The sequence below is a fragment of the Procambarus clarkii genome, chromosome 77 (assembly GCF_040958095.1).
Source record: "Procambarus clarkii isolate CNS0578487 chromosome 77, FALCON_Pclarkii_2.0, whole genome shotgun sequence".
NCBI classification, from domain to species: domain Eukaryota; kingdom Metazoa; phylum Arthropoda; class Malacostraca; order Decapoda; family Cambaridae; genus Procambarus; species Procambarus clarkii.
Genome location: NC_091226.1, coordinates 14,682,503 through 14,703,379, shown reverse-complemented (window position 1 = coordinate 14,703,379; position 20,877 = coordinate 14,682,503). Strand labels below are relative to the sequence as shown.

At 41.2% G+C, this 20,877-nt stretch overlaps 1 protein-coding gene across 1 annotated transcript; it reads left to right on the top strand.

Moving 5' to 3' along the window:
* Positions 1–18,578: 18,578 nt before the first annotated feature.
* On the top strand, positions 18,579–18,992 carry LOC138357308 (testis-expressed protein 29-like). The gene has a single exon (XM_069313998.1). It carries the CDS (start codon positions 18,579–18,581, stop codon positions 18,990–18,992), a length of 414 nt encoding a protein of 137 aa, XP_069170099.1.
* Positions 18,993–20,877: the final 1,885 nt, after the last annotated feature.

Here is a 20,877-nt window from a genome sequence, read left to right as displayed (position 1 = left end):
TCTGGGTACGTCCTGTAATCACGGACAGGTCTGGGTACGTCCTGTAATCACGGACAGGTCTGGGTACGTCCTGTAATCACGGACAGGTCTGGGTACGTCCTGTAATCACGGACAGGTCTGGGTACGTCCTGTAATCACGGACAGGTCTGGGTACGTCCTGTAATCAAGGACAGGTCTGGGTACGTCCTGTAATCAAGGACAGGTCTGGGTACGTCCTGTAATCACGGACAGGTCTGGGTACGTCCTGTAATCACGGACAGGTCTGGGTACGTCCTGCAATCAAGCAACCCTTGGCAGGACAGGAAACTTGATTACAGAATCAAGCATCTTATCATCTTATTGTGTAAGCTTTCAATGCTTCTATTTTCTTAGTATTAATAACAAACTTTGAGGTTTGCAAAGAAATCTATTGAGGACCCCCATACCTTGAGGTAGTTACCTTAAGGTGCTTCCGGGGCTTAGCGTCCCCGCGGCCCGGTCGTCGACCAGGCCTCCTCATGCTGAGTATATATGTCTCCAAGGCGTTGTGAATTAAGCCATTTTGGTGCAAATCTCAAGGAGATGCCGGAGGGTAGACTCAGGCATACCTGGCTTTGGAGTTTATCACGGTAGTGTTTAAGATTAAGCTGGCGAAGGGGTTATCTTGAGATCTTGAGATGATTTCGGGGCTTTAGTGTCCCTGCGGTCCGGTCTTCGACCAGGCCTCCACCCCCAGGAAGCAGCCCGTGACAGCTGACTAACTCCCAGGTACCTATTTTACTGCTAGGTAACAGGGGCATAGGGTGAAAGAAACTCTGCCCATTGTTTCTCGCCGGTGCCTGGGATCGAACCCAGGACCACAGGATCACAAGTCCAGCGTGCTGTCCGCTCGGCCGACCGACTCCCTGAACCACAGGTCAGGTCCACAGGGACTAGGGGAAAAAAAAAGGGATTTCATGTCTAAGACTTACTGTGATGTCTTAGGCTTTAACCATTGCACTGAGCCAAACAACAAATGTCGTTTTGAGGTGTTTTTTTATTTAGGCTATACACTGTTGACCAGACCACACACTAGAAGTTGAAGGGACGACGACGTTTCGGTCCGTCCTGGACCATTCTCAAGTCGATTGAGAATTGATAGGCTATACACTATTTTAATGTTTTTTTTAATGTTTTCACCAGTCTTTGTGTTTTGAAATTAAAATAGTTGAGTTTGGAAACATTTTGACATTAACTTTACATGAACATTTATAAAAACAACAAACATATGTCCTTAACAATTGCACTATGAAGTTTTTGCCACAAACACGTGTGTAGTGCAGGGATTAATAGTCCTGAGAGTGTCTTAAGAAATCGGTAACTGATTTCAAGATGTAGTTATTTGGTATATATTGAGTCAGTATAGTGTCGAGTAGTTTAGTTAATGCGTTGGGGTTAAGCACCTCCAATGGGACTAGATGTCTTAAGTGTGATTGTGAATCCTAAGTCTGGTTTCGTCATGGAGGGGGGAGGGGGGGTGTAAGCAGTAGGGAGGTTTGGAGTTACCAGGGTTAGATCCTTCTGTTGGGTTGTTTTTAGATTCAGCTACTCGGAACAAAAAGTTCCAAGTAGCATAGGCTATGGTGCAACCCGCTCTCGCACAAGACAGCACACATATATGACTTACTGCTTATAGTCACTATCTCGCTTATACATAAGTCCGTATGTGACATATTCCAAGCCATATTTTTTATGGTGAGCCAGTAAAGATTTTGTTACCCAGGGTGTGTTATAAGTAACCCAGAGTGGCCATGTGTCATCTACGATTGGTCATATATCACCCATGGTGGGTTGGGTTATCTTGAGGTTATCTTGAGATGATTTCGGGGCTTTAGTGTCCCCGCGGCCCGATCCTCGACCAGGCCTCCACCCCCAGGAAGCAGCCCGTGTCAGCTGACTAACACCCAGGTACCTATTTTACTGCTAGGTAACAGGGGCATAGGGTGAAAGAAACTCTGCCCATTGTTTCTCGCCGGCTCCTGGGATCGAACCCAGGATCACAAGTCCAGCGTGCTGTCCGACCGCCTCCCCTAGGGTCGAGTAAATGGCTCACGCCTTGAAAACGCGTCCCAGTAACGATGCAAATCTTCAGATCCACAAAACGTCTAATGGCATTTTCTTCCCACGTGGTGGTAAATGTTTTGACCGCGACTTTGCCCGTCCTCAACCCCCAGAATATTGGGGAACTTAGCTCAGGGCTGAGAGTGACGGTCGAAGCAAAACAAGACTCCTGGTTTGCCTACTAAAATCTGCATCAAATATATACAAAAAGCAGTGAGAATATTTGTAAATGACGCGTTTAAAATAGAAAGATTTGGGTGGGAATGGTAGATAGAGTGGATATAATCTTGTTGTAAACTGGGTTTCATATTCCAGGCCCAGATTCTGGTGACTCAGAGCGCTCCAGGCCGCAATGGAGAGGAGAAATGCACCAAAAATTCGCCTCTGAGAAAAGGTGAAGAGAGAAAATCTGAAGCAACTTTCATTCGAGGTATTTCTGACCAGAAGCTTGACTGGTCCCTAGGAAGGATGGAAGGGAAATAAGAAGAAGAAGAGAAGGACGAGGAGATGGAGCAATAGAAGATAAAGCAGAGAGAAAAGGAATAGGAGGGGGTGAAAGAGATTAGAGAGAATTGGGAGGAGAAGAACTAGAAGAATTACACAGAAAACGCCTTTGGGAAAAATAATTTCAACATATCTCTCAACAGCTCAGATAAAGACTCATCACTTTATCTCTCTCTGTTCCCATGCTAAATCCTCCTCCTCCTCACAGTCTATCAGACGATGTGACTGTAAATAAATTATATCGAGGAATTTACACAATCGACGGCCCAGAAGGAATTGGGTACAAGGGCTGGCACTCCCAACCAAACCCAACTTTAAATAACAATGGAGTTCAGGTGCCATAAAAGCGACGGCACTTGATCGACGAGCCAGTCAAACCACTGAAGCAATAACAGTTAGAATAACAGTTAGCTACAGTCGGATACTAATGGGCTGTTTCTCCAGTCGGCAGACACGGGAATATTTTCCAGGGCGAGGCAGGAATATTTTCCAGGGCGAGGCAGGAATATTTTTCAGGGCGAGGCAGGAATATTTTCCAGGGCGAGGCAGGAATATTTTCCAGGGCGAGGCAGGAATATTTTCCAGGGCGAGGCAGGAATATTTACAAAACTGTGCCCGAGTGATATTATTTCCAACCGAAACATTTCGAAAACTGTGTAATATATTTCACTGCCACAGACTAGAAATTTACCGAGCTACTTTTTCTATATTTAGCTTTTGTGACCTTAAGAAGGACTGATTATATTTTGTTTTGCTGTGCCTTATCTGGTAATATCAATCCCAGCTGTTAACAGCTTAAATGCCTGTTATCCTGTTGAATTGCAATTGGTGCCTCCATTGTAAGGACAGTGAAAAACGCCTGTTAGTCATTCCCATTTGTGTGTGTAATGAATGAATTGAGATTTGCCTTCTCGTTTCCAGGGGCCAGATTCACGAAGCAGTTACGCAAGCACTTACGAATGTGTACATCTTTCCTCAATCTTTGACGGCTTTGGTTACATTTATTAAACAGTTTACAAGCATGAAAACTTGCCAATCAACTGTTGTTATTGTTATAAACAGCCTCCTGGTGCTTCCGAGCTCATTAACTGTTTAATAATTGTAAACAAAGCCGCCAAAGATTGAGAAAAGATGGACAGGTTCGTAAGTGCTCGCGTAACTGCTTCGTGAATCTGGCCCCAGGTTCGTAAGTGCTTGCGTAACTGCTTCGTGAATCTGGCCCCAGGTCTTGATCAGCAGTTAAGTGGTGAATGAACATTTGAGTCTAGTCGTGAAGATTTTAATTATTAAGGTTAATTTTTTTTATTATACTGGTTTTGAAGAAGTTCCCTAACCGTGCCTAAGCGTTTTTGTCCCGCCCCGTTGAGAGAACGAGGGATCCTCGGGGGTAAGTCTTGTAGCCTCCTTTGTAAATCCAGTAGCACAGTGTGTGATCCGAGGACGTAGACCACTGAGCTACAGACGTTTGTTTGTAAAGCTGGTGCAACATTTTATATAACAAAGTTGAGTAATTTCTGCCACACTGACATTATTTACTGCTGTCACTTTAAGCACATAAATTATTTTGATTATAAAATATATATTTTGTATTCACTCTAAAACATATTTAATTTATATGACGTTTAGGAGTACTATTGTTTAACTTGAGATAAGGTCAAGTGTAGGTTATCTTGAGATGATTTCGGGGCTTTTTAGTGTCCCCGCGGCCCGGTCCTCGACCAGGCCTCCACCCCCAGGAAGCAGCCCGTGACAGCTGACTAACACCCAGGTACCTATTTTTACTGCTAGGTAACAGGGGCACCTCTTGTCAGGCACCTCTTCTTGAGGTGACTCAAGAAGAATCTCAAAAAAGGATTAGCATTGTTTACAAACGAAGACTATAATAAGAAAATAATAATAGTATTGATTGTAATAAGAAAATGAGAGCATTCATTGGAGAGGGAATATTGGAATATACATTGGAGAGGGAATATTGGAATATACATTGGAGAGAGAATGTCCGCTTCATCCTCGGTTCCTTCACGGAAGCCGGAGGAGTTCGAAGAATTCTTCAGCCTCTTGGAAAGAAACTCCCTTTCCTTTCCTCTCAAAAGAATACAAAATGTGAACATTAAGTGTGTAACTGTATCCTTATATAATGAAGTATATAATTACAAAAAGGGGTGGTAGTAGCAAATACTCGTATGTATTTAGGATAATCACGAACCACTAATAAAAAGAAATTATTTTTACGAAATACTGACACAGTGCCAGGCTGAGGGGAGAAAAGGAATCACTGCTGGCAAAATCACTGTTGGCAAAATCACTGTATGGATATCATTTAAGAAAAGTAGGCCTATAGATTTTCTTTCACATTATGAATGAACACGAGTGCTATTTATGACGGTCAATGTCCAATCAGCAATTGACTGAAAGAGCGCGTAAGGAAAATTTTAATGTATGACTTCTCAACGTTTCCTGATTGGAGACGGAATTAATTAAATTGAGTACTGGAATATGGAAAAAGCCAACTATTTTCCGGCTTGCAGGCAATGAGTCACAATAACGTGGCTGAAGTATGTTGACCAGACCACACACTAGAATTTGAAGGGACGACGACGTTTCGGTCCGTCCTGGACCATTCTCAAGTCGATTTTCGGTCCAGGACGGACCGAAACGTCGTCGTCCCTTCAAATTCTAGTGTGTGGTCTGGTCAAAATATTTTCCGGCTTTAATGGTAGTTTCAGTGTCGTGATTAACACATTCAGCAATGAATGAATCATTCAACATTCAACGTCCGGAATTTGTCATCACCTTGTCTTACAAACAGGTAATAATATTATCCCAGAATTTTGGGTTTTAGTATTTTTCACTCCATTAAAAAGTCGTGAATTTTGTGGAGATAAAAATACGTAGCTTTTGTTCAGGCTGTCAAAGGCTTTTTTCCTTTATGAAACATACATATATGATGTGATATTCAGATAAATGAGATAAATGTATGCAAAGGAATAATTTATTGCTGCAATTAAGATTGCTTTAAATGGCTCTGTAAGAAATGACAAAGTATTTGATAAAAAGCTGTGCAAATTTGTGTATTACGAAAGCTAATATAGTGAAAACAGTTATCTCTAAAAACATCTGTACACAAGAGAATATTTGTCCGAGGTTGGGGGCCAGGAGCTTGATGCTAACCTCATTCAACTTTGCAGGATTAATGATTGTAACGAGTGTGTCTTAAGAGTGTAGGGGTCATCGCAGTTCCGTCTTCACGACATTTGCGAATGTGAAATGTTCTGTACTGAGTCCATAGACTTCATCATTAGTTTAAAAAGTAGTGAATATTGACTGAATTGACTGGAAGCGGAGAGTGCGAGATTGGAAGGGATAATGGGAGCCCCACAAGGCCCTCCCCTGAGTGCTACATATTCTCCTCTTCAGGGATGAGGGTCCCTACAAACACACCCCAAAGATACAATCCCCCTATTTATATTATATAAATATACTTTCTATATATACAAATATACCTTCTATGTATATACATATACCTTCTATGTATATACATATACCTTCTATGTATATACATATACCTTCTATGTATATACATATACCTTCTATGTATATACATATACCTTCTATGTATATACATATACCTTCTATGTATATATATATACATTTTTATATATATATATATACCTTTTATATATATAAATATACATTTATATATATATATATATATAAATATACCTTTAATACATATAAATATACCTTCAATATAAATATACCTTCTATATATATACTTTACCTACTAAGGAAAAGAAATCTTAGAGATGTGCTTTCAGGGTAAGGCTTTCTCTAGAAAAATTAAGAGAAAACTTTAAATCACTTCTAACATACAATAATTATTTAAATTGTTTTCTCACATCTCAATCGACAAAAAATTCAATTTATTTAAGTGACGAAACTTGAACCTGTACTTGTGATCCTGGGTTCGATCCCAGGCGCCGGCGAGAAACAATGGGCAGAGTTTCTTTCACCCTATGCCCCTGTTACCTAGCAGTAAATTAGGTACCTGGGTGTTAGTCAGCTGTCACGGGCTGCTTCCTAGGGGTGGAGGCCTGGTCGAGGACCGGGCCGCGGGGACACTAGAAAAGCCCCGAAATCATCTCAAGATAACCTCAAGATAACCATTCAGATACATCCAGGAGACAAAGCGTCACCTTAGAACATTTATTTATGAATTCGAGTCGTGCATCTTCATAACTTAGTCTCGGGGCATAAGTTTAGCGATCGTGACGAGTTAAGGGTGCGATACAGGGAAGTAACGAGCAATGATAACGATTTTGGTTCTACAGTAACTTGGTTTACTCAGAGTCGTGAGTTGTGTTGAGTAGCACCTTTGCCTACTGAAGGAGCTGTTAGGTGTAAACCAAACCACAATTTTGGATTTAATTGGAGTGGTTTTTTGGAGTTGATCGATTCGTATATCCACATTTGACAGTACACTACTCCTCTGCTCAGTCACAAATAGTCATGAAAGTTGCCTTGGGCGGGCGCGCACACGCGCACGCGCACGCGCACACGCGCACGCGCACGCGCACACGCACGCGCACACGCACACACACACACACACACACACACACACACACACACACACACACACACACACACACACACACACACACACCTCTTCTACTTTATAGGGACGAGTAATATCCCGCCAAATACACGACGAAACTGTGACGTTGCTACAACGTTCGAACAAGTTTTAACACCTAACAAGTTGTAACAACCAATAACAACAACAACAAATTCACCAATCACGCATACAGTATATATACTGTATCATAATAGATGCGGGATTGTTTTGTTTTTTTAAAGGTTTATCATGTGTGTGTATATTATCTCTTTCGCCCTCCCTCCTTCCCACCCATTCTTCCATCCACCCATTTGCTTTCCTTTCTATTCTCTATCCTCTACCATTCTTTTTCTTTCCCTCCTGTTCTCTTCTTTTATCCCTCTCATTCTCTCTCTTCCCGCAAGGAAAACATGCATCAGTGACATTGATTCCACGTCGATAACAGCTGAAAAATCTGGTTAAACTCTTTGGATACCAAATCCCACATTTCAGACGTATTAGGGGTCGTCGCTTGTCACAGTATGAGCCAGTCGTTCTAAGGGCCTATTGGTCGATCCATACTATCCTATAACACTTGTCAACACTCACAATTCACGACCTACCACAACCATGTGGTCTACCACAATCATGTGACCTACCACAATCATGTGACCTACCACAATCATGTGACCTACCACAATCGTTTGGCTAACCACAACCATCTGAACCTTGAACTGACAGACAAAAAGACATTCTACCCCCTATAGATACATAATTGTGTATGACAGTGTCAGACCACGGAGGAAAATTGAAACAGGAATTTCCTTAAGTACTTTCGTATATTAATACATCTTCAGCAGGAGTCCTTCCTCCTCCTTCTGAAGATGTATTAATATACGAAAGTACTTAAGGAAATTCCTGTTTCAATTTTCCTCCGTGGTCTGACACTCACATTTTTAATCACGTGTTTATTTTTCGTGATTTACACACATAGTTGTGTATGTATATACATCATTGCATATGTATATACCGTATTATGTATGTATATCACTGAATTTTATTGTGTAACTTATTCCATGTAATAAACCAACATATCAAGATATGTTGACTCTTCAAACAAGTGACCTACATATAACAGCTGGTATGCGCTATATCGTATATTTCAACACTTTATTTCACGTAATTCACTTAAGTGTTCGGTACGTAGCTCATCCCTAGGCTTTGTATATCTCTCAGGGCCATATATCCTCTTTCCATCCCCTTCAACTAATTCACCTGTTCCATTAATCATATTAGATGTGTTAACCCGGCCTTTCTCTCCCTCTCCCTGTGCCAATATTGTTTTGCAATGCGTCTCTCACACTGTTTCTTTTGGGTCTGGCCCTCCTCTGGCACTCTTCCTCTTCTCCCCCTGATTTAACGTTGTGTAATGTGTTAATTCCCCTGTAGGGTTTCCCCTGTAGGGTTTCCCCTGTATAGGGTTTCCCCTGTATAGGGTTTCCCCTGTATAGGGTTTCCCCTGTATAGGGTTTCCCCTGTATAGGGTTTCCCCTGTAGGCTTCCTCTGTAGGTTTGGTCTGAAAATTTAGTAATAACACCGATATGGGCTCTTTTCGTCACCTTCATTTAATCACTATGGTACTAAATGACTTTTGCAACATTGTGCAACCCGTTCTCGCACTTTCGTATAGTCAATATTGACTTATTAAATAAGTGCATATGCGACGTATTAATTTATTGTGAATGTTTTAGTTTACCTTGAAAAGCTTTATAGAAAACACCGACCTCACCTAACCTTCTTAGTATGTTAATATAAGCATCTTATTGCTTCGTAATTACAATTATCGCAAGCCTACTAAAGGTGCTGTTCGCCAAGATTAAAATAAAATGTATTATAAATCATTCCAGGTTGCCAAATTAACGAGCTGTCCCAGTTTCTGTTCGTGGGTTCTCGGTTAGGTTAGGTTCGGGCAATTTAATACATCGTTTTTGTGACGTTGTGACTACTCCAGAGGATGGGTTGGGTGACGAGCTGTCATCTCAAGAACCTTAAAACGAAACAGTGAAAAGATTGTGGCTTTCGACATGATTGGTTTTAAAAAACACAAAAATGATTTTTTTAATTAAAATACGCAAAAGAAAGTTATTTTTTAATTAAAATATACAAAATAAAATGATTTTCTAATTAAAATACAAAAAAGAATGTGATCTTTTAATTAAAATACGCAAAAAGAATATTCTAATTAAAATACACAGAAGAAAGTGATTTATTAATTAAAATTCACAAATAGATATTTTTTAATTAAAATACACATAACGTGATTTTTTTAATTAAAATTCAAACCTCACGAGAGAGAATTGAGATTTAAGCAATTTAACAATCAGTTGGTAAACAGAAAGAAATTTAACATGGCAGGAACAAGACCCAAGAAATATGAACGGAATATAGGCGTGAATTTGCCAGTTAGGTATCATCTTCTTGAGGTTATCTTGAGATGATTTCGGGGCTTCAGTGTCCCCGAGGCCCGGTCCTCGACCAGGCCTCCACCCCCAGGAAGCAGCCCGTGACAGCTGACTAACACCCAGGTACCTATTTTACTGCTAGGTAACAGGGGCATAGGGTGTAAGAAACTCTGCTCATTGTTTCTCGCCGGCGCCTGGGATCGAACCCAGGACCACAGGATCACAAGTCCAGCGTGTTCTCCGCTCGGCCGACCGGCTCTTATCATTAAGTAAGGCATCAGGGTAGCGAGAAATTAAAGTGAACTCATAAGTAAATAATGGAGTTAAATATCCAATATTGAAATCAAAAGATAAGATAAAGCTGAATGGATTAGGCAGGAAGCACACAGATCCACAACAGGCTGAGAGGTGGAGTCCAGGAGCTTGATTCATGATTCTTGAACTTCTACAAGCAATAATAATGCCACTATGTAACAGTTTTTGATCCTGGGAAGTAAGAAACATTAATTTCTTATGCATTCTAATGATAGAAAACAGCTATTATTCCAGCTCATTTCAAGCACTTTACCCAAATTTGCAGGGATAATGGTCTGGTGTATGGGACAGACATAGGCTGGTCAGTGTAGGCCAAATTTAAATGCTTTAAGATATATTTAGTAATTATAGACACCCACCATGCGATTTTCATGAAGTCTAGTGAGATATATGGTGTGAATTCCCTAGAGTTTTAGTGTAGTATATTTTGAGACATAATTTTTTCAGTGCTTCTAAATAAATTGACTGAGATGGGTGAGAGAGGGGAATGAGGGGAGGGGAAAGGGAGGAGTGGGAAAGGAGGAAGGGAAAAGGACATGACGAGGAACGAGGGAAGTTCCAAATTCTTGAAACTTTGTCATTTTTCTCAGACCAAATGTAAATGGCAGAATCTAAACGGGAGCAACTTATTTCCGTAAGCTCACCATGCCCTACTTGCAACATCAACACACACACACACACACACACACACACACACACACACACACACACACACACACACACCACACACACACACACACACACACACACACACACACACACACACACACACACACACACACACACAGACACACATCACAGATAGATATGACAGAGCCCGATAGGCTCAGGAATCTGTACACCTGTTGATTGACAGTTGAGAGGCGGGACCAAAGAGCCAGAGCTCAACCCCCGCAAACACAACTAGGTGAGTACAACTAGGTGAGTACACACACACACACACACACACACACACACACACACACACACACACACACAGACACACACACACAGACACACACACACACACACACACACACACACACACACACACACACACACACACAGACACACACACACAGACACACACACACAGACACACACACACACAGACACACACACACAGACACACACACACACACACACACATCCTGGGCAAGGCGAGACAGCTAGGCGCGTCTCCTTGCACCCGTTGCCTCTGTTCACCTAGCAGTAATTAGGAACTTGGTTGTTAGTCGACTGTTGTTGGTCGCTTTCTGAGGAATGGTCAAATACCGTTCATATTCGAGAGAACTTCAAATTTCCCACAAAACATGGAACCTAAACAGAAGTACTAAAGTACAGACGCAACAATTAGGTGAGTACACACACAGGTGGAGGACACAGGTGGAAACTGAGTACCCAAATGAGCCACAGAGGTATTAGAAAGAACTTTTTTAGTGTCAGAGTGGTTGACAAATGAAATGCATTAAGAAGTAATGTGGTGGAGGCTGACTCCATACACAGTTTCAAGTGTAGATATGATAGAGCCCAATAGGCTCAGGAACCTGTACACTTGTTGATTGACGGTTGAGAGGCGGGACCAGAGAGCCAGAGCTCAACCTCCGCAAGCACAACTAGGTGAGTATACACACACACACACACACACACACACACACACACACACACACACACACACTCTGTAATGGTTCACACAGAATGTCCGTGCCAAGAATTCCAAATCCTTCTGTGGAATGCGAATGCCCGATTAGAAACCCTAATTCTCTTTGGGCCGAGGTTAGAGTGAATTTAAATAACCCATAAGATTGAAAAAGTTTGGCTATTATTTCCAGCATCTGATTTCTACGGATAATGAGTAATGGAAAATCTATAGTATCAAGCACCCGTATGTCAGCATGCGACATTAGATTCCAATGTTCATGCAAATTACAACATTCTTATAAATATATTTAGTTAAGCTCATAAAAAATGGCCGGACTGTGTAAAATTAGTTCCAAGTTGATATAGGTAAAAAAAATGCTTTAAGAAAATACAATAAAATGAAATTTTTGGACTCTTTAGAAGTTGATCCATTTGGGGATCTATTGATCTATTATTATCCACTCAAGGGAGTTGTAAGTCGTCAAAAATAATTTTGCCAATAAATATGAAAAATAAGAATGTCGTCAAAATTCCTATCTGTGAGAAAAAAAATTTCCCTCGGCTGTTAAGATTTCAAAGGACAAAACTTTCTTTCGAAGATGAGAGCAGGAACAAGGGGCCAGGTTCACGAAGCTGTTACGAGAGTACTTACGAACCTGGGGCCCCAGATTCGCGAAGCAGTTACGCAAGCACTTACGAACGTGTACATCTTTCCTCAATCTCTGACGGCTTTGGTTACATTTATTAAACAGTTTACAAGCATGAAAACTTGCCAATCAACTGTTGATATTGTTATGAACAGCCTCCTGGTGCTTCGGAGCTCATTAACTGTTTAATAATTGTAAACAAAGCCGCCAAAGATTGGGAAAAGATGTACAGGTTCGTAAGTGCTTGCGTAACTGCGTCGTGAATCTGGCCCCAGGTAACTCCTCAGTCTCCAAGACGGACATCGTCAAGAGACACTAGAGCAAGTAAGCGAATTTTTTAATTTTTTTTGAGATTCATTTGCGAGGTATTTAGACAGAACCTTTTGTGCCAGAGACAGTAAATCTTTCACATGTTTTCCCTTTCAGGGAAAATGGGAATAAGGAATATCGTTAACGTCGTTTTTCGTACGTTTGCGTTACATAAGGCTAAAAGTTGTCGTACTAGAAAATGGAAACGGCTGACGAAAGTGACGTACTGTCCCGTTTTCTGTTTTGGGTCCTCTGGTAGTCTAGGAGAGACCACTTTAAATTGACTGTTTTCTTAACGTTAGTAAACTCTAGGAGGACGGGCTGCGCGCGCGCACGCACACACACACACACACACACACACACACACACACACACACACACACACACACACACACACACACACACACACACACATACATTTAATTAATTAGATTATGAACCAGTTACATAATTTAAAATATATTATTTCTAAACAAACTAAGGTTTCAACATTACATTTCAGCACATCTACATTTGGGTAAATTCATATTTGTTTTTTTTACGATCAATTCCGACGTAAACTCAAAACGACATTTTCTCGCGACAATAACGTTGGAAAATTCGCATTAATAAGAAAAGCAGTTGTGTCAAATTTTCCCGACCTGGATGAAGTGTGGAACGAACCGGAGACTTGAGAGTAGTATTGACCCTACACGTATGGGCCAATATGTCTCCTGCAGTTATATTATGCAGTTCTTATGTTCTTACGAGTTGTCGTCGTACGGCAATAGTCGTTCAGTCATAACTTTTCATTTTAAGTGCATATTTACATTCGTTATAAGTATGCGGCTAGTCGAAAATGAGTTGCTATCCACCACCGTATCCTTCTCAACCTCTCCTAGCCATTTCTAGACCATTTCTATCCGTTCCTAACCCTTCCCTGTCCCCATTCCACACTCGCTTTCCCTCCCTCCCTCTCCATCCTCACCCGCGGCGCTGCCGTTCCATGATAATGGGTACGTTAGCTTTAAGGGGTAATTAAGAGCTATTCATTTCATTTGTCTGGTTGCGCGGTGCCATTACAGGTGTCAACTCTCATGAATCCAAGAAGATTATGACATCTGACTCTGGCACTGTCGCGGGAATGACCTGTCGCCGCGCTCCGGTGCTTAACGAGGGACGCGGGAATTGGCATTTTCACCTCGTTGTTGGTGCATTGTGCGTCGTTGACTTGCGGGTTTCTTGAGGTTATCTTGAGGTTATCTTGAGGTTATCTTGAGATTATCTTGAGATTATCTTGAGATTATCTTGAGATTATCTTGAGATTATCTTGAGATTATCTTGAGGTTATCTTGAGGTTATCTTGATTTCGGGGCTTAGCATCCCCGCGACCCGGTCCTCGACCAGGCCTTCTTTTTGTTACACATCCCCAGGAAGCAGCCCGTAGCAGCTGTCTAACTCCCAGGTACCTATTTACTGCTAGGTAACAGGAGCATCAGGATGAAAAATTCTGCCCATTTGTTTCCGCCTCCACCGGGGATCGAACCCGGAACCTCAGGACTATGAATGCCGAGCGCTGTCCTCTCAGCCATCAGGCTTGACCGGTGGTAACTATGGAGGCTAGTCAATGGTTATCATTGATTTTTTCTTATAATAAGAGATTTATACAATTAAATAAAATGCAAAATTTAATTGGGTGATAAGATTGGGTTAGATCTCTATGCTGTATTCTGGGTCTATTGTATTCTGGGTCTACTGTATTGAGTCTGCTGTATTCTAGGTCGTGCGAGTGATGGAGACCACAGTATCAGGCTCCCAGGATTCTTGGCTTGGTATCCGGCCCAAAAATCCGGTCGAATTACTGTTTCAGTGTCTGGCACTAGTCCTTGGCCCCAGTACCCAGTATCCGAACCCAGTACCTAGACCCCGCACCTGGCCCCAAACTAATGAAATTTGGTTTAAAAATAAAATACATTTTTAAATTTCTATTTTCACAGATGATTGTCAGATTAAATTAACTTAGCATCTATAAGGCAATTACTATCGCAAGGTGCAAGTTGCATATTTACTGGTCTATATATACTGGGTCTATATATAGACCCCAGGTCTATATATACTGGGGACCAGTATAGTCATTCTATGATTTTGGTCAATATAGTCATTGTAAGTAATGACTTGCAACAGAAAATGGTGACAGATTGAGGAAGATATCAAGGATATTAAAGGATTTTATTTTATTCTGTATTGTGGATTTTTTTAATAAGATTATTTTTATGTTACTATTATTAAACAGTGAACAAGAATTCCCTTGCTTTATTGAATTTCTGGATAGGTTGTTATTGTAGCATTAAATAAAACACACACACACACACACACACACATAGGTGAGTACACACACGCACGCACACAAATGTGGGTGTGATAGCTGAGTGGACAGCGCGCAGGACTCGTAATTCTGTGGCCCGGGTTCGATTTCTGGAAAAGGCAGAAACAAATGGGCAAAATTTCTTTCGCCCTGAATGCCCCTGTTACTGACCAGTAAATAGGTACCTGGGAGTTAGACAGCTGTCACGGGCTGCTTCCTGTGTGCGTGTGTGTGGACAAAAGATAGTAGTTAAACAGTTGACTGACAGTTGATAGACGGGCCGAAAGAGCAAAGCTCAACCCCCGCAAGCACAACTACGTGAATACAACTAGATAATACACACACAAACACACACACACACACACACACAGCAGCTAGAAATTATTTTTCCAATAATATTCAAGGATATTAAAAATTGCTTTAGTACACCTTTGGCCATGCTTTTCAATGTCTCACAAGAATGGAAACTTGTAAACTTGACATTAAAATATAAAAATGATTGAGTAAACCTGAATTATGCATGTTTAGAGGGATAATATTGAAAAATATATAATTATGGCCATAAAGAGATTACTTGAGAACTGAGTTTAATGAGATTCCCTTGGGCTGGTGGAGGTTCTGCACCTAATCTGTAAATCTTGATTTTAAGTTGTGTAAAGGTGATTGTGATTGTTAGAATCTGTAACAATCATCAAATAGCAAGTGGAGATTGGAAGTTCCAGGCCTCTTAATTCTTCTCAAAATCTGGAGATAAATCTGTTCATAAATTTGGGTGCCATAGATTTAGGTTCTCCTTCTCTATGTTTTGTCTACTTTAATCTGTGCTCACTTTATCCTTTGTTTCAGTCTGTGTCATCTTTTTCGTTCACTACTTGATCTGTGGCCCTTTGTCATGAGTCTGTTATATTTGCTTTACCTCGTTGTGCCATCAGTTATTTCTTTGTCTTAATTCAGGGAGAAGTGAGGATACATTTATCTTCTTTTCGCTTGGGTATATATCTTGGTCTTTGTCTGCTCTCTCTGTCTCTGCTCTCTCTGTCTCTGCTCTCTCTGTCTCTGCTCTCTCTGTCTCTGCTCTCTCTGTCTCTGCTCTCTCTGTCTCTGCTCTCTCTGTCTCTGCTCTCTCTGTCTCTGCTCTCTCTGTCTCTGCTCTCTCTGTCTCTGCTCTCTCTGTCTCTGCTCTCTCTCTCTCTGCTCTCTCTGTCTCTGCTCTCTCTCTCTCTGCTCTCTCTCTCTCTGCTCTCTCTCTCTCACACCCTCTCTCTCACACTCTCTCTCTCCTCCCTCCCTCCTAAAGCTACTCATAATTGCCACACACATCTTTTGAACTCTATTTTGATTCACCATTCTCTTTTATTTCCAATGTTTAATTCTGTTTATGAATAATGACAATGGGAAACAGTAGTAGTATATTGAATGTTGTACATCACTACTTCCACAAGTTGAGTGAAGTGTGTACTCACCTAGGTATGCTTGTGGGGTTGAACTCTGGCTCTTTGGGCCCGCCTCTCACGAAGCAATCAACTGTCAATCAACTGTGTGTGTGTGTGTGTGTGTGTGTGTGTGTGTGTGTGTGTGTGTGTGTGTGTGTGTGTGTGTGTGTACTCACCTATATGAGCTTCCAGGGCGAACGTCAGCTCCTTCGCCCCGCCTCGCAGTAGAAAATCCCGAGGCTATTCATCATTCTCAATCTTGAAGTGCTGTAAGGAGCTTATCTTAACTACTTTCCTCCAGAATTCCCATCACACGATCTTGAATCCTTAGAACTGAGGGAGAGCTTCATCACCTGTGTCGCCAGCTTATTTCACTCGCTTACCTTTGTCGAGTGCCCAATTACCTCTGTCGCGTACCCAATTACCTTTGTCGCGTACCCAGTTACCTTTGTCACGTACCCAGTTACCTTTGTCGCGTACCCAGTTACCTTTGTCGCGTACCCAGTTACCTTTGTCGCGTACCCAGTTACCTTTGTCGCGTACCCAGTTACCTTTGTCGCATACCCAGTTACCTTTGTCGAGTGCCCAGTTACCTTTGTCGCGTACCCAGTTACCTTTGTCGCGTACCCAGTTACATTTGTCGAGTGCCCAATTACCTTTGCCGCATATCCAGTTACCTTTGTCGCGTACCCAATTATCTTTGTCGCGTACCCAATTATCTCTGTCGAGTACCCAATTACCTTTGTCGAGTACCCAGTTACCTCTGTTGCGTACCCAGTTACCTTTGTCGCGTACCCAGTTACCTCTGTCGCGTACCCAATTACCTCTGTCGCGTACCCAATTACTTCTGTCGCGTACCCAATTACCTCTTGGCTGTATCATTCGTATCTTAGAATGTGGTCTGACACCATATATTACCTTTTCTGACATTTCATCTCATTATGACCCTCTGTTTTTGGTTCGTTTGATACTTATCAAGTTCATTTAATTTGTAGTTGGGTTTATCCGCATTATCTGTTTAGAATACGTTACAGATAATGCTAACTTCAGGGCATTTTTACTTTAGACTTTTTGAATATCACCTTTTGTAATAATGAAGATTTTTCCAAAGCCTCTGATGTGTAAAGTTGAATGTGTGTTCGTGCGACCATGTGTGTGTATAAAATGTATATTCGCGTATGGAAATTTAATTAGCCATTTGTATTTTTCATGCTTAAACTTCAGCACTTGGACACCACCTTTCAATTTTTAATCAACTGCATCAATTAATCCCCAGTGGTACAGTGGTAGAGTATGTGCTTGGCAATACCTTGGTTGCAGGTTCGCATCCCCTCAAAGCCCAATAGTGAGCATTTCTGCATAGGGAAGCCGGTCGGACAGCACACGGGACTTGTGATCCTGTGGTCCTGGGTTCGATCCCAGGCGCCGGCGAGAAACAATGGGCAGAGTTTCTTTCACCCTATGCCCCTGTTACCTAGCAGTAAAATAGGTACCTGGGTGTTAGTCAGCTGTCACGGGCTGCTTCCTGAAGGTGGAGGCCTGGTCGAGGACCGGGCCGCGGGGACACTAAAGCCCCGAAATCATCTCAAGATAACCTCAAGATATGGTATCTGCCGTCCCTGTTTCACTCTGACCTCATTCCACTCCTGTGACTGTGTACTGTGATAGGTATTATTCACCTAATTGTGTTTACGGGGGTTGAGCTTTGCTTTTTCGGCCCGCCTCTCAACTGTCAACCAATTGTTTACTAACTACTTTTTTTTCCACACCACACACATCCCAGGAAGCAGCCCGTGACAGCTGACTAACTCCCAGGTACCTATTTACTGCTAGGTAACAGGGACATTCAGGGTGAAAGAAACTTTGCTCATTTGTTCCTGCCTGGTGCGGGAATCGAACCCGCGCCACAGAATTAAGAGTCCTGCGCGCTATCCACCAGGCTACCAAGCCCCCCTAAACTTTACACATACGGTGGTAGTTAAGGAATGGTAGTAAAGAGTTTTTGCTTCAACATATTCCTTTATTAATATAATCTAGATCCTCTAGAATCACTGAAAGAAAAGACCACTTGGAAAATATAGTTTTCGGTAAACAGTTGGAGCAAATGAATTTTAATTATAATAGAGGACACTGTGTCACAATATCGCGTCTTAAGACTGAACACCTAAAGTACATATCAGAAAATATTAGCAGTGATAACGTTTCGGTCTGTTTCTGTACCATTATCAAGTGACAACGTTTCGGTCCGGTCCGCCATATGGATGGTAATGATGCCTATAATTCCTTCACGCGAACCAGGCACCGATCCTTCGCGCGAACCAGGCACCGATCCTTCGCGCGAACCAGGCACCGATCCTTCACGCGAACCAGGCACCGATCCTTCACGCGAACCAGGCACCGATCCTTCACGCGAACCAGGCACCGATCCTTCACGCGAACCAGGCACCGATCCTTCACGCGAACCAGGCACCGATCCTTCACGCGAACCAGGCACCGATCCTTCACGCGAACCAGGCACCGATCCTTCACGCGAACCAGGCACCGATCCTTCACGCGAACCAGGCACCGATCCTTCACGCGAACCAGGCACCGATCCTTCACGCGAACCACCTAGAACCGAGACACAGAGATACAGCCTCCTTACACAGATTTACAAAAATGCCAACACTGAATACATGAGATAGAACAGGTCAGATGATACCTGCACTTAAAACAGCTATGGAATATCAAACCCTTCATTTTCGTATTGCATTTTTTCATTCCTATCAAACTGATGCCACAGATATGACTGTTCTAATTCAACTATGTCATCATAGCTATATATTAGTGGGTTCTCTTGCTCTATAATGTGATCTATGCCACTCCTCATCCCACTCTACATGGAGCCTTGAAATAATGTCACTATCACCTATCATTTTCACCGTCAGTGTCTTCATAATCTACGTTCACCGTGACTTATCGTCATTACATTATCGCTATCACCATCGCCACTATTGTCCATGACTTTCACCGTCACTGTCATCACATCTATCATAGTCTCCATTAATCTATCGCATCACCTATCACTGCACCATTACCAACATACATTGGTAAAAAATGTCACAAAAATTGACATTTTTAATGTCACAATTTACACTACTCACCATTTAATAAGTCTGTCTTTCACTAGACCTAAACTGCATTGCCAGGAACAGGTACGTAAGGACAGTACTCAGGATCTGTCGGGAAATGAATAAAAATTAGAATTAGAAATGAATAAGAATTGTTATTAACTGTTAAATAATGCTTCATTTATAATGCTTAATATTTTAATAATCGCAGTATATTATATTTTAATAACAGGCGAATCTTCAAAATTTTAATTTCAAAATCAAAATTTAAATTTTGAAGATCCAAAATCATTGGAATATTTTATATTCCAAAATTTAAAAATCTATATCTTCAAATACTATAATTTACATTCAAAGAAAATTATAATTAATAATATTATGGAGATTATGATTTATCTTCAAAATTAATAATTTAGAATCACCCAATAATGCAGTTAACAGTAGTTCTTTTCTACCAAGAAAGTCAATTGAAATTATACAAATTTGCTCCAATAAGGCTTTTATATTCTTAATTAAGTTGGATTTCACATAAATATCTTTGATCAATCTACACATTTTATGCAGCTAGGTTTATAGGTATTCTATAAAAATATACAGAGCTTGTAGTATATAAAATTATTGTATTTCCCCATATATTTCTTGTATTTATTTTTATACAAGAATATGTGGGCTACAGGAAGACCGTAATGAACTTCACTCAATGCAAGTAAAAATTATTTTCACCAGATGCACTTGGGCTTCCCAAGTGGAAATTGACGAAGAGCAACCATTGGAAACTTAATTGCTTGGCAATGTGTTTACTCAGTGAGTGAATGTTCCTTCATTGTATTTGTCGTTAAGGCCATGTTTCACTCACTAGATGAGTGTTTCAGTATATTGCTGTTCTCAAGGAACCGTGTTCACTTGTAGGCGATGAGTCACAATAACGTGGCTAAAGTATGTTGACCAGACCACACACTAGAAGGTGAAGGGACGACGACGTTTCGGTCCGTCCTGGACCATTCACAATCGACATGAAAATGGTCCAGGACGGACCGAAACGTCGTCGTCCCTTCACGTTCTAGTGTGTGGTCTGGTCAACAACTGTGTTTACACTCTCTGGACAAGCGCTACTAGGAAGGATATTAAAGTTTCTTCATAATATGCAAAATTAGACGTCTTCTGGTTCAATGGAAAATGTGAAATAACTTCAAATTTTAAGTTTTTTCGAAAATATAGACTAAATAAAAACAACAATTACATTTAGATAGATTATTTTTGATGAATTTTAATTTAATATATTTCAAAATGTTTCTGTGAATATATTTCACCGCAATTAACGCAACTAGAGAAGCCAATTAACTCGTTAAATACTGTGTTTATAATCCCATATTTCTCTCTTGGAAAAAATAAAATAAAAAGAAAATTAAACAAAAACATAAAAAAAAAATTTGAACGCACGGCCCTTCATAAAATACAA